The 16173-nt window shown below is 44.2% G+C and overlaps 2 protein-coding genes across 2 annotated transcripts; both read left to right on the top strand.

Annotated features, from left to right (window-relative positions):
- Window positions 1-315: 315 nt before the first annotated feature.
- On the top strand, window positions 316-4518 carry LOC144328486 (putative G-protein coupled receptor 33). Its single transcript, XM_077932152.1, has 2 exons — window positions 316-1670; window positions 3087-4518. The coding sequence occupies exons 1-2, from the start codon at window positions 1662-1664 to the stop codon at window positions 4152-4154; spliced, it is 1077 nt and encodes a 358-aa protein (XP_077788278.1). The 5' UTR covers window positions 316-1661; the 3' UTR covers window positions 4155-4518.
- An 8723-nt stretch (window positions 4519-13241) lies between these two features.
- LOC114602309 (putative G-protein coupled receptor 33) lies at window positions 13242-15218 on the top strand. Its single transcript, XM_028740371.2, has one exon. The coding sequence runs from the start codon at window positions 13411-13413 to the stop codon at window positions 14482-14484; it is 1074 nt and encodes a 357-aa protein (XP_028596204.2). The 5' UTR covers window positions 13242-13410; the 3' UTR covers window positions 14485-15218.
- Window positions 15219-16173: the final 955 nt, after the last annotated feature.

The following is a 16173-nucleotide window of genomic DNA, read 5'->3' as shown; positions in this document are numbered from 1 at the left end:
TCCTTTGGGTAGTGATAAAGCGGGATATCAAATCTTCTTCTTCAAATGGATGCTTGTGGGAAACCTGCAAGCAGGATTTGAGCACAAGAACATCCAATCCTGCTGTGGTTCCCAGCTACTGGGATTCAGATGCATTACTGCCTCCAACTGTGGAGGGAGAGGATAGCCATCATGGCTAGTAGCCCTCTCCTCCATGGATTTGTCTAATTTGGTTTTATAGTCATCCAAAATATGACGGCCAGTACTGCCTTCTATGGGGGTGAGTGTTAATTTCTGTTTTGCCACTGAGCAGCTGCTTGGAGTTACAGGACTCTGTTTACATTCCAGAGACAGTCCAGGCTATTGGAAGTCTCACGGGAGACTAGAGACGGATGTGACGTTACTGGTTTCCTGTTTCCTTTGTTCCTTTGTTCCAGTTGCCCTCTGCTTTCATAGAGAGAGGATGTGTTTTTTGTCTGCGTAGTTAGAATAATAAAACTCTTTGCAATGTAGCCCAAACCTCTCGTCTCCTACCTGTGCTGGAAACTCTGCTGAATGGAACGTGCCTTGGAGCCTCATCAAAGGCTCAGGTCGTTAAACACGTCGGGAGGCGATTCCGAAGGACTCAGGGGAAGAAAATGAGCTTTATCAGCTTGGCCGAGCAGAGATCCCGACAGTGAGTTCCATAACCAAACTATTCACTGAGTCCTCACACTTGTCCTTTAATGTGGCATTCAGATAGTCACAGTGAAAGCCATAACCCAGTGAAAGAGCACAGGCTCTGAGTGCAGAATGCACCAAGTTCACTTTCCACCATCTCCAAGTAGAGAAGGGAGGGACCCCTCTCTGAACGCCTGGAATGTCAGTGTAGGCAGAGCTAGATCATTTACTTATTTATAATTTACTTATTTATAATTTACTTATGAAGTGCAAATGCCTAGAAATGGAGGGGGGAATGGGGACATGTCTGATGATGTTCATTGTTGTGTCATTCTACAGCCCCCGTTATGAATGAAATTAAGCATAATGTAGTTGAATATCAAGTTGAAAAGTGTGGCGGGTTCTTATCCAAGAGATGTTTGCAGATGATGCAGACTTGACAGCGCACTCCAAAGAAGCCCTACTCATCAACCATTTTGCCCAAGCCTGCAGGGAGTTTTCATATAATTTAACAGAAAAACACACCAGATGGAGAGGAATTGCATTCCTCACAATTTACAGGCTTGCCCATTCACAGTGCTCCTCCTATCTGGCCTTCCATATTTCAGTGATGGGCAGGATTGTGTCTCAATCATAATGTTTCCTCCAGTAACTAGAATTGCCCCATATTGCAATCCATGCAGAATCACATTATGTTCCCTCTTTGCAGTTCACCTCCCAGTGGTTGGTGGGTTTCCCCCCACAATCCAAATGGGCTGACAGTGTCTCTGTTTTCGAAGAATATTATCAGAAGAAAGCACATGGCTGTTCCTTGAAGTCAGAGGAGTGAAGGAGTTCATTCCGGAAACTAAGCATGACGCAATGCTAGTAGTTACAGAGAATTCATTTTTAAGATAAATCGGTGCTTCATATTTCACAACTTAAAGACATTGCACCCTACAATGCCTTTATCATTTCATCTTTGAAAGCAGAACAGGACAGCAGAAAGCTTTGAGGACCAGCCTTTTTAGAACAGCGGATTGATGCGTCAGGTGAGTGAGGCATACTCAGCAGATAGGACAGTTTGTGGAGTGTTTGTGTGAACTTTTCTGCCTGTCCAGCACGCTTCTGCGGTGCAATAAATCTGCTTCCAGGCAGCTCTCCTAGACTCTGTTCCCAACTTGAGATGCAGAAAAGTGGAAGAGAGGACATCAGTGTTGCAGGTAATATGAGGGTCTGTTGGCTAGAGATCTGAATTGCAGGTGATTTAGCATTCTAGGATTTCATCCCTTGGAGGGGGGGGGGAGAAACTTTGCTACAGGGATGGGAAACCCATGGCCCTCCAGATGTTGTGGGATGTTGTGAGATCCCCCCATCAGGCCCAACCAGCATGACCAGTGCGATATCATACTGCTTTAAATAGCCATGGCTCCCCTCAAAGCATCCTGAGAAATGTTTGCTTAAGGTTGCTGAGAGTTGCTAGGAAAGCTCCCCTATATATGTAGGAGCAGGGCTCTTCAGGCCCCTTGTGGACCTCCAGGCATCTCTATCAGGCCCTTGGAACTCTCCCCAGGCCACCCCTCACTGGTCCTACTTTACACCTAGGTATTTTTGCCTGGCTGGAATGTGTCCTTGAACTTTGCCACCCTTTGGTCTCCTTTGGATGGAAGGGCAGGATATAAGACCTCTTGCCTGCCTGTAAGGAGCATAGTGAAAGGTGCGTGAGTGTGTGTGCTTACTGCACAAAAGTATAATTAGCACCTGTCTTTCCACGCACTTGTGCCTTTGGCCCTGGCCACCACTCACATGGGTCTTGGAAAGTTGCCCAGAAGGGAATGCAGTCCTGAGGCTGAAAAGATTCCCACGCCTCTGGTTTAAGGTGTCTTGAGATGATTGGTTGGTTCTAAAGAGCATCAAAATTACTATCTTATTTTGAGCTTAGAATGTGAAGTCCATTAGCTTAGAAGTGCAGTGGAACCAATTGTTTCTCCAGATATCTCCATGTTATGGCTTGGTCTCTCCCACAAATGTGAGACGACTCTGGCTGTTAATTATTTCAGATTTATTGTTAAAACAACAAACTAGGACAGAGCCCAGACTGAGCTCCTCCCCCTTCCCCAGCATAGAAGCCCCCACCTTCTCTTCCAGTATCTTTCACGAGTCTCAGCCACTTTTGAGATCTTACGAGATTTGGGAGAGAATGTTTTCTGTATTCCAACATCTGGCTCACTATCAGAGCTCTCACACAGCTGTCTGTCCCTCTGGCCCTGTTTTCCCCCTCCCCTTTGCTCAGAGATTACAGCTGCTCTCCCCCTCCTCTCTGCTTTCCGCTGCTAACTGTTCTCTCCCTGTCAGCATCTGAGCTTCGCTGACACCCCAGAAGTTCTCAGCCTCTTTGCATCCTATATTCTTTTCTTTCTTGCATTTCTTCTTCCCTTCATCTGCCTCTCTTCCCCATCTTCTTCCAGGATCTCATGGGAAAAGGCAACATGGCCAGACCAACAGAAATGAACCTCAGCCAAGCTGACCCAACAGATGAACCTCCCCTGAGTTGGGGCCTTGCTAGCATCATCTTGGTATCCTTCCTGGTGGGCGCAGCCATGAATGGGCACATCTTCTGGTTACTTTGTGTGAAGATGAAGAGGACAGTGAATACCATCTGGTTCCTCCACCTCACTCTGTCCTACTTGGTTTCTTGTTCCTGTCTGCCTTTTTTTGTTGTCCAGGATGTCCTCAATTTCCGCTGGGTCTTTGGCCCATTCTTGTGCAGGGCGGTCAACTTCTGCATCGCTGTAGGTATGCTCACCCCAGTCTTTTTGCTCACCATCATCAGCCTGGACCGCTACTTGATAACCTGCCATCTGGTTTGGTCCCGACGGAACCGCACAAAACCCCGAGCAAGGAGAGTTCTTGCAGGAGTATGGACCCTTTCCGTGGTCATGTCCATTCCCTATCTGGTTTCCTATGTGATTCAAGGTGACAAAAAAGAGGTTTGCATGAAAAATTTTGCTTTCTTTATCATCGAGGATAAGGACAAAGCAGAGGCTCTGCACTACAAAATTGATTTGGCAGTCTTTGTGGTTCGGCTTCTGTTCACCTTCTTGTTCCCCTTCTTCATCATTGTGGGCTGCTATCATTGGATGTGTCAGGAAATAAAGAAGAAAAAACTGGCGAGGAGGGCTGGGAAGCCTTTCCAAGTCCTTGTGGTTTCTGTGGCATGCTTCTTCATCTTCAGGCTTCCCTTCTACCTCTATTATGCTCTCTCGCTGTTTCATAAAGACCAGAGAACAGTAGAAGTCCTGCAGATCATTTTCAGCATTAGCCTCTGTTTGAATATCTGCCTCACCCCAATTCTCTATCTCTTCGTTGGGGAGAAATTCAAGCAAGTTTTCAGGACATCCACTGTTGTTTTGCTAAAGAAAGGTTTCATCATGCCGATAGAGGATACAAATGCTGGCGAAGAGTCCGGCCACATGAATGATGGCAGCAGCATGCAGATGATGCCAGTTCAATGGAATAATCTAGCATCTCCTTGAAGAAGCTGCCATAGGGAGAAAAGCAACCGTTTCTATGAACAGTTATACACCCGCCTCATTAATTACAATCGATTAGGAGTAGCAGTGAGGTGCCCTCCCTCTAGATATTATTGGGCTGAAGGACTGAAAGGAGCTGGAACTCAGCAATAGCAACTTGGATGCACCATGTTGGCTGCCGATAAAAGATGTGGTTGTCAATACACACTATTGCCCATACAGGCTAAGGCTGAAGGGCACTGCAGAGCAGCGACATCTTGAGGTTACAGACGTTGACTGTATATTAAAGATGTGGGTGTCGACTCAGAAAACGCCTGTGCTTTGCTTTCCCATTTATTCAATAAAGGTAAACAAGCTCTAGTTGTTACACTGGGGTATTCCTGCTTTACACATATGTAGATTTTGTTGGCAGAGCAGCTAATTTGCAGCTAGGAAGCCCAATCCCGTGCAGGACTGACTGTTTTCTTGAAATTAAAGTAATGTCCAAACACTCGTCAAAATATTCAAAAGCTTTTACTTGGAGAACATATAGCTAAATAAGAATATCTGCAAAGTATTTACATTTACCGTATTGGCCCGAATATAAACCACACTCTCTCTCCCCCCCCCCCCCCAATTCTGACTGTGAAAAGTTAAAGTGTGACTTATATTTGGAGCAGAGTGCTGGCACAGACTTGGGGAGCAGGGTGCTAAGCGCCCCCCGCCCCCCCTTTCCAGTACAGTGGTACCTCGGTTTACAGGCGCTTCAGGTTACAGGCACTTCAGGTTACAGACGCTTCAGGTTACAGGCTCTGCTAACCTAGAAATAGTACCTTGGGTTAAGAACTTTGCTTCAGGATGAGAACAGAAATCGTGCAGTGGTGGCGTGGCAGCAGTGGGAGGCCCCATTAGCTAAAGTGGTGCTTCAGGTTAAGAACAGTTTCAGGTTAAGAACGGACTTCCAGAACGAATTAGGTTCTTAACCAAAGGTACAACTGTACTTGCACTCAGTCTTCTGGATATGTTACCCAGCTCGGCCATGTAACAACAACAACAACAACAACAACAACAACAACAACTTATTATTTGTACCCCACCCATCTGGCTGGGTTTCTCTAGCCACTCTGGGCGGCTTCCAACAAATATTAAAAATACATTAAAATGCCACACATTAAAAACTTCCCAGAACAGGGCTGCCTTCAGATGTCTTCTAAACGTCAGGTAGTTGTTTATCTCTTTGACATCTGATGGGAGGGTGTTCCACAGGGCAGGCACCACTACTGAGAAGGCCCTCTGCCTGGTTCCCTGTAGCTTTGCTTCTCGCAGTGAGGGAACTGCCAGAAGGCCCTCAGTGCTGGACATCAGTGTCTGGACAAAACAATGGGGGTGGAGACGCTTCTTCAGGTATACTGGGCCGAGGCCATTTAGGGCTTTAAAGGTCAAGACCAACACTTGTGCTCGGAATTGTGCTCGGAAACGTACTGGGAGCCAATGTAGGTCTTTCAAGACTGGTGTTATGTGGTCTCGGGGGGCGCCCCCAGTCACCAGTCTAGCTGCTGCATTCTGGATTAGTTGTAGTTTCCGGGTCACCTTCAAAGGTAGCCCCACGTAGAGCACATTGCAGTAGTCCAAGCGGGAGAGCATGCACCACTCTGGCGAGACAGACCACAGCCGATGTAGTTCCTTATGAGAGGTTTCCGCTTTTTTCTCCCAGCAGACTTCTCCTGACTGGACTTCTGGACTTCACAGGGAAAAATTAGCACTCGGCTCTATTGCATTTAGAAAGAGAGTTATCTAACACTGTCTCTTCTTTGGTGTTCCTGGAGATGCAACCATTACAAGTCACTTACACACAAAACAAAACGGAGAATGTAATAAGGTACCTCCCATGTGACTAAAGTTAACCAAATACACAAGAGTTACTTGGGAACATTTCAGAATTAAATGCACAGTAACGCATTTAAGCAATCCCAATTTCAGTAAATCAAATCTCTATACTTAAGAGTTTTGCACATTCATTCATTGTTAAACTTTGTAGCACCTGCATTCATTATTGCTAAGAACAAGAGTTTATAAAGCAGGTATAGTTTTTCAGTGCTATACAATTATTATTTTTTAAGGCAGTCCTAATCGACAGGCTTAACATTCACAACACAAGAGGGGATGAGGAGGAAATTCTACTTCCACTCTATGGTAGGGATGAGTTAGCCATATCCGAAATCCCCCCAAAAGATGACTCAAGTGGTTTGTCCTGGGGAGGAGCTAAGGGTGGCATGGGTAAAGCCTTGGCCAATTGTCAAGGGGGATGGCTTTGTTTATAAGCCTGCTCCTCCCCAACCTTTCCCCCCTTTGTCCTTTGGTGCCCTCCCTCCATCCTTCAACAGTATGGGCTCTATTAGGACGCGGTGGCACTGTGGTGTAAACCACTGAGCCTTGGGCTTGCTGATCAGAAGGTTGGCAGTTTGAATCCCCGTGACGGGGTGAGCTCCCATTGCCCAGTCCCAGCTCCTGCCAACCTAGCAGTTCGAAAGTATGTCAAAGTAGATAAATAGGTACCGCTCCGGCGGGAAGATAAATGGTGTTTCCGTGTGCTGCTCTGGTTTGCCAGAAGCGGCTTAGTCATGCTGGCCACATGACCTGAAAGCTGTCTGCGGACAAACACTGGCTCCCTCAGCCTATAGAGCGAGATGAGCACCACAACCCCAGAGTCGTTCGCGAATGGACTCAACTGTCAGGGGTCCTTTACCTTACCTTTACCTTTTAAAGGGGTTGTGTAGGAATTGGCTTGGGACTCTTCATTTTTGCCTTCCTCATGGAATCATAGAATTGTAGAGCTGGAAGGGACCCCAAGGGTCATCTAGTCCAACCCCCCACAATGCAGGAATCTCAGTGAAAGCATCCATGACAGATGACCACCCTCATGTTGTAGGGAGTATTATGTTCGGAGTGGCATTTTCATTTGGTTTAATCTGTCTTCTAGTCTGAGCTAGATCTTGTGGGGAGATTCTTGTGGCTTTACAGGGTAACAACACTGTTTGTCACCCTACCCCACATTTGCTTTGTGCGTTATTTGGGGTGCCCTATAGGTGGAACGTGCATGTCATGCTAAATGCTGAACAGGTGAGGTGACAACAGACATTTCTCGTTCACAGACCCAAGGCCCTGAGAGCAGGGAGGAAGACTTGGTTCCCTTCTTTGCTGTGGGGACACAAAACAAGTTAGTCACCCTGACCATTCTTTAAGGGAAATTAGGAGGTAGTCCAAGTAGAGAGGAGCAGCTGTTTTCATGGAGTTAGAATAGCAATTTGCACGATTTTTTTCTGCAGAGATCACGTGGTTTTCACACCACAGACATGAACGGGTATTTCTTACGCAGGTGCTGCTGCTGAGGAAGGAAATGCAGAACCAACATAGCAAGCCGCAGCCTTCAGTACATTTAACTTACTGATCTCAAAATCTGAAAAAAGGAAGGAAATAAGCAAAATACAATTAAAACCCCCATTAATATGAAGAATGAAGAATTTGAACCCATCACCAGGGAACATTGAATGCCCTGCTCAAGACAAGTTGATATTTATAGAGATTGGTAAAGTCAGGCGTGAAACACAAGCTTTAGTTTAGTACAAAATGTGTTTATGTCCAAAGGTGTGAAATTAGTTATTGTGGTCTGAGATCATAAAAAAGGCTTAGAGAATTGCTCCTCTGGCTCATCTTCTCTGAATCAGCCTGAAAGAAGGACTCAGTACCTCTCTGGGAGAGTAAGTATCACATCTGGTGATTACAACCTGTCTTGGCTAAGAAAACTATTTTTTGTTCTGTTTCGTATTTTAAAATAAATCCATTGCGTGGCATCCAACTAAGTTTTACTCAGAGTAGACTCATTGAACTTAATCATGCCCATTAACTTCAGTAGGTCTATTCCGATCATGTCCATTAATGTAAATGAGTCTATTCTGAGTATGACTATTATTGAACTGTAATCGTAAGATTGCAAAGGGGGAAAGGTCCCAAAGGAGTTCATGTATCATATTCTGCGCCCTTCTGGGCTCAAGTGAAGAAGTGAAGGCTCATGGTAGAAGTGAAGGCAGTATAGAAAGAATGGGAAAATGTTAAAGAGTACCTGGAAAAGTATTATAATAATAAATATCTCCTGGAAGAAATAGAATGATCCTTGTAAAACTACAAATATAATTTTTTGGGTATCTGAGGAAAACAAAGAAAGCAATACAATAATTTGGAACTGTGCTTGAAAAATTAGAAGAAATAATAACACAATGCATCTAATCGGAAGTCAGATGTGTTTATTATATTTTGCTTTCTTCTCTCTCTCTTCTCTTTTTTGTACCTCTTTCTTTGGTCTTTTCTTCTTTGACCTGCTAAAAAGAAATAAAGAGATAAAACTTAAATATGAAAACTCGAGTAGGTTAAAAGTGGTGTTTTGTAATTCTTCAACTATTGTTTATTTATTATTAAAGTTGGTCAATTGTAATAAATTGATGTGATAGTTATTGTGGGTCCCCCCCTTGTTATTGTTGAACTCTAAATAAAATATTATTTTATACAAAAAAGAAGAAGAAAGAAGTGAAGGCAGTGCTTATCCATTTCCTTTTTTTGTTGTTGTTTTTTTTTACAATTTAGAGACTTGGGGAGGGAGACATGATTGTGGGTACATGACTAAACTGAAGGACTGTTGCTCAGTGTTCAAGCATCTGCTTTGCAGGTAGAAGGTTCTATCCTCAGCACCTCCTAGTAGGATTGGGACTGTCTCCTTGTCTAAGACACTGGCAGTCAGTGTAGACCACTGGTGCGCCACACTCTGAGCATTCATTTTCTTTCTTTTTTGTAATGTAAGTATTTAGCTTTCCTAGAAGGGAAGTTATGAGACAAAATGTGCAGCTAACTTCTAAGCGACCTCTGTGAGTTCAGAGGAAGAAGAAGAAGAAGAAGAAGAGGAGGAGGAGGAGGAGGAGGAGGAGGAGGAGGAGTTCAGATTTGATATCCTGCTTTATCACTACCCGAACATAGCTGTCAACTTACAGATTTGAAAATAAGGGACCAGCAGCCAAAATAAGGGATTTTAGTCAACCAGCTAAAATACGAAGTTAAAAGCGACCAGATAATTTTGGAGAGCAGCGCCAGTTTTTAGCCCTTGGTTTCCAGAGGTTGCTGCTCAAGACACCAGCCGATGAAACACTGCAATTAAATAACTACAAGCAGCAACCACTTTTTGTGTAAAACGAAGTCCAAGCTACGAAGATGCTGCTGCAGTTCTGTATTTTTCTCTCACGCTCCATCTGCAGCTCTCAGTTCCATCAGGTGGGGCGGGAGGAAGGGGGGGGATAGCACCCGAAGTAAACCCGCAGATCAGACCATCTGTGCTAGTCTACCACTACAAATCTATGGGAGAAGTGCTTGCGGTCCTTCCTCTGCTTTCCCCCTCTATGGTTAGCCCTTGGAACAGGTCCTGGCGGGTAGGGGCTCCCAGGGGCTGAGGCTGGTGAGAGGAGGCCGGAGGGGGGCGGGCCGGGCAGCCAAGCAATACAGTTGGAGCCTCCCTCCTCCCTGGCCGGCAGGGAGGGGAGCTGCTTCCTTTGAAACCCGAGAAATTTAAGGGACATCCATCAATAAGGGACAGCAGCGGGACATGGCGCTGGGATAAGGGACTGTCCCTCCAAATAAGGGACGCTTGACAGCTATGTACCCGAAGGAGTCTCAAAGTGGCTAACAATCTCCTTTCCCTTCCTCCCCCACAACAAACACTCTGTGAGGTGAGTGAGGCTGAGAGACTTCAATGAAGTGTGACTGGCCCAAGGAGGAGGAGGGAATCGAACCTGGTTCACCAGATTATGAGTCCACCACTCCTAACCACTACACCACCACACGGTTTGACCACCTTGTATATTTTTCCTGGTACTGAGGAATGCTCCCTGTTGTTATTAGACAGCAACAGCATCAGTATATTTATGTGTGCTTGTGCCTACGCCCCATAGCAGCTATTTTGGGACTGGTGCCCTCAAGCATGTGTAGCAAATCTTTAGAAGTCTGCTATAAGGAACTGAAAACACGGAAGTGCAGTTTGCAAAGAGTCTATTTGCACGGAGAATTCATGGGAAGTTCAGGCCTTGCGTTCCCACCACCCAACCCTCAACCTATACTAAAAATACATCACACTCTATTTCTTCGCATTTGTTTATAGTTATCCACATGAGTCTGGAAAACAGAAGCAAATCATAGAACACTTGGAGGACAGCCTTTTCTAGAGGATCAAAGAGGATCAAAGGCACTAAGTGAGTGGGATGTTCCTCAAGGACTTGCTGTGGGGAGGTGGGAGAAAGAGAAGAGCTGGTCAGAAGCCAACTGGCTAAGGTTCTATTCATCACTGTAGACAGGTAAGGTCTCATGGTGGAGAAAAGAGGGATGGCAAGGATCCATGTCAGGGGTGGCAAAGTGATTGGACCTCTCAGAAGAGAGTTCTTCCAGCATCACACCCCCCCCCCAGTCCTCACAAGAATTGTTGTGTTTTTATGCAATCTCTTATCACTCAGGGACGTGGGTGGAGCTGTGGGTTAAACCACAGAGCCTAGGACTTGCTGATCAGAAGGTCGGTGGTTTGAATCCCCGTGATGGGATGAGCTCCCGTTGCTCGGTCCCTGCTCCTGCCCACCTAGCAGTTCGAAAGCACGTCAAAGTGCAAGTAGATAAATAGGTACCGCTCTGGCAGGAAGGTAAAAGGCGTTTCTGTGCGCTGCTCTGGTTCGCCTCAAGTGGCTTAGTCATGCTGGTCACATGACCCGGAAGCTGTATGCCGGCTCCCTCGGCCAAAAAAGCGAGATGAGTGCCTTAACCCCAGAGTCGGCCACAACTGGACCTAATAGTCAGGGGTCGCTTTACCTTTACCTATCACTCAGGGAAGTGGAGCAGGCATGACAGATTCTGGTTAATTTGCTAAAAGGAAATGAGAATCAGGAAGTGGGTTTTACGGAAAATCTATTTCATGAAGTGGTTTAATTTGCACCCACACTGAAATACCTCGTATTCTCTAAGCATCCCCCCCCCCCCAGATTGGTCCTGACAGTTCAAATGACAACCACTTCTAGAAAAGATCGAAGGTATCAAGTGAGTGGAGCTCTCAGGCTAGGTGCAATGGAGAAGGAATAGTTGGATACCAATAACACCCAGTTCAGCCTGAGGTGGGAATCAGAATGCCAAAATTCTGGGCCATGGCATTTCTACTACTTGGATGAGCTCTGGATGATTGGAGATTCAGCAGTCCTGGGTTTTAGAGGCTACATTAGGCAATGCAAGCACCAGGTATGGCTGAATCACAACTCCCATCACCCCTGATCATTGACCATGGTGGCTGGGGCTGATGGGAGTTGGAGTTCCACAACATCTGGGCTACTGAATCCGCAGCTCTGTTGTGGTGGACACTAGACTGCATTGCTGTAATTTGTTGTTGAGCAAGGATATTGTGTTGTGGGGTGGGGGAGGAAGCATGGAAAATTGACCATTGTTTCTGTACTAAACGTTGTTATGTATTTATGCTTTTAATCTAAACCAATAAAGATTATTGAGAAGAAATTTTATTCATTTCCCATTTAAAGAAAAAACAAACAAAAGTAATTTGCACTTTCCAAAAAGATACGTGAACTGAAATTCAGCCATCCTTTGAAATTTCCACTGCTCTGAATTTTGTGATGCCGTTCTGGAGCCAAGAAATGTGAATAAAAATCCACAGTCCAGTGTGAAATGTGCATGCAAATGCCTGAATCAGGGAAATAACAAGCATTATAACGGGGAACAATGGTTTGCAACAATTCGTATATTAGGGGAAACTGCATGCAAAAATTGGTATGTTAGGTGAAATTTGTATAAAATGAAGATGATTTTTCATAAAGGCTTTCTTTCTTTTTTGAGTTGCAGACTAATATGGTAATGTGGGGAACTGAATTTAGGATTGCAAAAATGAGAAAAAATGAAACTGACATACTAACACCCTCACTTGTGGGTAACAACACGCATTCTTAAACTTAAGGCATGCAATAACCAAGGCGGGTGAATCTTTCAGTTTCTGTTTATCTCATTTTCTCATTTTTCCAGTCTTAATGCTTTACATTTCTGCATCAGTTTGCAATTGTTATTGCAAATACTTTTAAAAACATTCTTCATGAAAATTGATCAGTATTTTAGTGTGAATTTCTCCCGATAAATTCATCTCTGAATACAGTTTTGTCTAATGTACATTTTAAGCATTTCCCCCCTTGATCAGAACTATAATGTCCAGATAAAGGGAAGTAACAGTATCACTCTATTCTGCCTTGGTCATACCACATCTGGAGTATTGTGTCCAGCTCTGTGCATCACAATTTAAGAAGGAAATTGAAAAGCTGCAACGTGTGCAGAGGAGGGTGACCAAGATGATCAAAGGTCTAGAAGCCAAGCCTTACGGAGAATGACTTAGGGAGCCGGGTATGTTTAGCTTGGAAAAGAGGAGGCAGAGAGGAAAGATGATAGGCATCTTCAAGTATCTAAAGGGCCGTCATATGGAAGCTGGAGAAAGCTTATTTTCTCCTGCTCTGGAGTGTAGGATCCAAACCAATGGCTTCAAGTTAAAAGAAAGGAGATTCTGACTAAACATCAGGAGAACTTTATGGCAGCAAGTGCTGTTTGATTGTGGATCGGTCTCCCTTGGGAGGTTGTGAACTCTCCTTCACTGGAGGCTTTTAAGCAGAGGTTGGATGGTCGTTTGTCTTGGGTGCTTTAGTTGATATCCCTGCATTTCAGGGGGTTGGACTAGATGACCCTTGGGGTTCATTCCAACTTTAAAATATAGGATTCTATGATAAAGCAGGCAGCAGATCTTTCAGAACTCATAGCCAAGATGGTCTCAATCAAATTTTTCTCCTATCCCTATTCCTCCAAATGTAACATTGCTTGTCATCATCAACATTTCTGTTTTCAGCTCCTCCTGGGAGACCTTGTGGTTCTCGATTCAATTTTTAAAAGCTATGCAACAATTGGAGAAAATGAGTTGGAACACATGGGGACTAATGTCTTTATATTTCTCTTTTTGTGGGCTGCCTGTTTCCACTCCAAAAAATTACCCACCTGACTAGTTAATTTAATTTCCAGCTGTCTACAAGTTATGTCCAACATCGTAATCCTAGGGCATAATGTTTTCAATTTCCATATCAACAAAAAACTCTTAAGGATGTTTCTTCTTGTTCCCCTCCTCTGCTATTAACTCAGTCTACTGTTTTCTATCTTCCTCCAGGGCTTCATGGAAACAACCACAGTGGCCTTCATCTTGGAGAATGCATCAACAGTACGAACAAATGCCAACCATTCCTTGGTAGCCATAAGGCCCATGAACTTAACCATTGCCTGCTTTATCTCTTTGTCTTTCCTGGTGGGGACAGCTGTGAACGGGCTCTTTCTCTGGGTGCTGGGTGTGAAGATGAAGAGATCAGTGAACACCCTCTGGTTCCTCCACCTGATTCTCACCCACTTAATCTCCTCTTGGAACATGCCATTCTATGTTGCCTACATTCTTCTTGGTTTCCACTGGGCCTTTGGCACAGTTACCTGCAAGGTCATGAACTCGTTGGGTTCTCTGGGGATGTTCAACACTGTCTTTCTTCTCACCATTGTCAATCTGGACCGCTACCTCCTCACCTGCCACCCCATCTGGTCCCAGCATAACCGCACAATCTCTCGAGCACAGAGACTGGTCATAGGAGTTTGGCTTGTGTCCTTAGCCCTGAGTGCCCCTTACTTAGCTTTCAGGGAAACACGAGAGGTAGAGAATGGCAGGCTTGTGTGTGACAATAACTATGCTTTTTCAAATGACTGGGATGATGAGAAGACGAAAGCCCTAAGGTATCGTGTTCATTTTGCTTTCTTTGTGACTCGGTTTCTCCTGGCCTTCCTGGTTCCCTTCATGATCATCATGGGCTGCTCTTATTGTATAGGCCAGGAAATGAAGAAGAAAAGGTTGGTGAGGAGAACTAAGAAACCTTTCCGAATCCTTGTGGCTTCTGTGGCATCATTCTTCATCTCCTGGCTTCCTTATCACCTCTACCAGGCTTCAGTGCTCCTTGAGGGATCTGAAATGGTGGGAAATGTACTGAAGCCAATCTTCATCACTGGAGTCTGTTTCAATTTTTGTTTCACACCCATCCTCTACATCTTCGTTGGGGAGAAATTCCAGCAGGTCTTTAAGACATCGATTCTTGCTCTAGCTCAGAAAGCTTTTCTAGATGAACCCATCACATCTGCCTACAATATAAATTTGACAGAAGGGGTGGGGAAGGAAACCGTTGACAGGAACAGCTTGGTGCTGACGGTGACTTAAGACAGTAATCTGCCCAGATTCCTGAGGAAGTAACCTCGGGGCTGTACAGACACTTCCAAGTCTTTCCCCTCTTCTCTTCTCCCTGTGACTGCTCATTGTTGTCCCACTACCTATCCCTGGACTCTGAGCCTTCTTCCCTTGGGAGTTCCCCAGCTGATTCCTTCCACCATTCCTTTGCGGCCAACCAGTCCATGACATTTGGCTATACTCAAACATATTTCATATCAGCATCAGTTTCATCTGGACCCCTGTTTGAACATTTGGATGGCTTATATTAAGTTTTTCCTTTAATTTAGGATCCATGCACTGATTGTGGATTACTATCATTATTAGCATTATTTGTGTATTATTTTTTTTCTAGTTTTCATTTAATTTTATTCTTCCCCTTTCTCTCCCCCCCCCCCCCCGTTCCTTCTTTTTGTTAAATTTCAAAAAAAAAAAATCAAGTTAAAAATTATGGGATGCTCTCCCCGCAGTAAAACGCATCTGTCTCTCTCATTATTAATTTTCAGGAGGAATTTTAAAATGTTCCTGTTCAGCCATGCATTTGATGTCTGAAACATACTGTGCCTTCCTGCCATCTTTGAAATTATAAACTGTTAGATAAAAGGGCTGTTAATGTTTTCATTGCTTTAAATATTTTTTTAAACATTTTAAAGATCGTATTATTTTATTACTTTGGGGTTTGCCACCCTGGGCTCTTTTGAAGGAAGAGCAGGATAGAAATTACATACAGAAATAAACACATACATGATAGTGAACTTCAGTGTTGTTTTTGTGCTTCTGGGATTTGTTAAACAGGCTGGATACTGTTAATGTGCCTGCTTGTCCACCAGGTTTCTTGTACGCACAGCAACCCAGGTCATAAGGGGGGCCGGGGTGTGTGTGTGTGTGTGTTGCCGTGATTTTTAGGAAGTCACTAGTTTACACTGGGCGTCCTATTGGGAAGACCCAGTTCTCTGAGTGCATGTTCTGGAAGTTGGGCAATAGGGGCAGTACAGGATTCCTTCTGGTGTACCGACCTCCCTGCCAAGGATTCCTTGCTTGAGCAGGCACTGAAATTTGTGGGCGCCCGTGTACCTGTAAAAAAATCAAAAGCTTCTGGAACACAGTGTATGACGAGCTTAAAAAAATGTTTAAGTATAACTTTATGAAAAATACAGAAGCTTTTCTACTATGGATAACGGACACAGGTATAGCAAGAGAAGATCTGAAAATATTCCTCTATGTCACAGGAGCGGCAAGGATCCTAACTGCTAAAAACTGGAAAAAAGAAACTGTGCCAAAAAAAAAAAAAAGGAATGGCAAGATAAACTGTTAGAGTATATTGAACTGGCTAGATTAACAGAGGCAATCAGAGATCACACTAGAGAAGAGTTTCAAAAAGCATGGGGGAAATGCAGAGAATACTTCACAAAACAGTGCCCTATAATACATACCTGGACTTGTTTCGATTAATGTCTGCAGGAGACTTTGTGGATATTTACGTTAAAATTAGAACAATCTTAATAATTATTCATAAAGAAAACAGTTTATAAGAAGTAAATAAGGAGGCCAGATACAGGATAAAGGAAGTCTTTTATTTGGTTGTTTGTATTGTTGTATGTTATGCTCACTGTATGTTATGTTCATGTTTAATGAGGGCGGATTTGTGTATTGGGTGGGGGTGTTGTGTTATGTTGTAAATAA

Source organism: Podarcis muralis, chromosome 7, assembly GCF_964188315.1.
Source record: "Podarcis muralis chromosome 7, rPodMur119.hap1.1, whole genome shotgun sequence".
NCBI classification, from domain to species: Eukaryota; Metazoa; Chordata; class Lepidosauria; order Squamata; family Lacertidae; genus Podarcis; species Podarcis muralis.
Note: the sequence above shows the minus strand (reverse complement) of the source record. Positions and strands in the feature narration are given on the sequence as shown.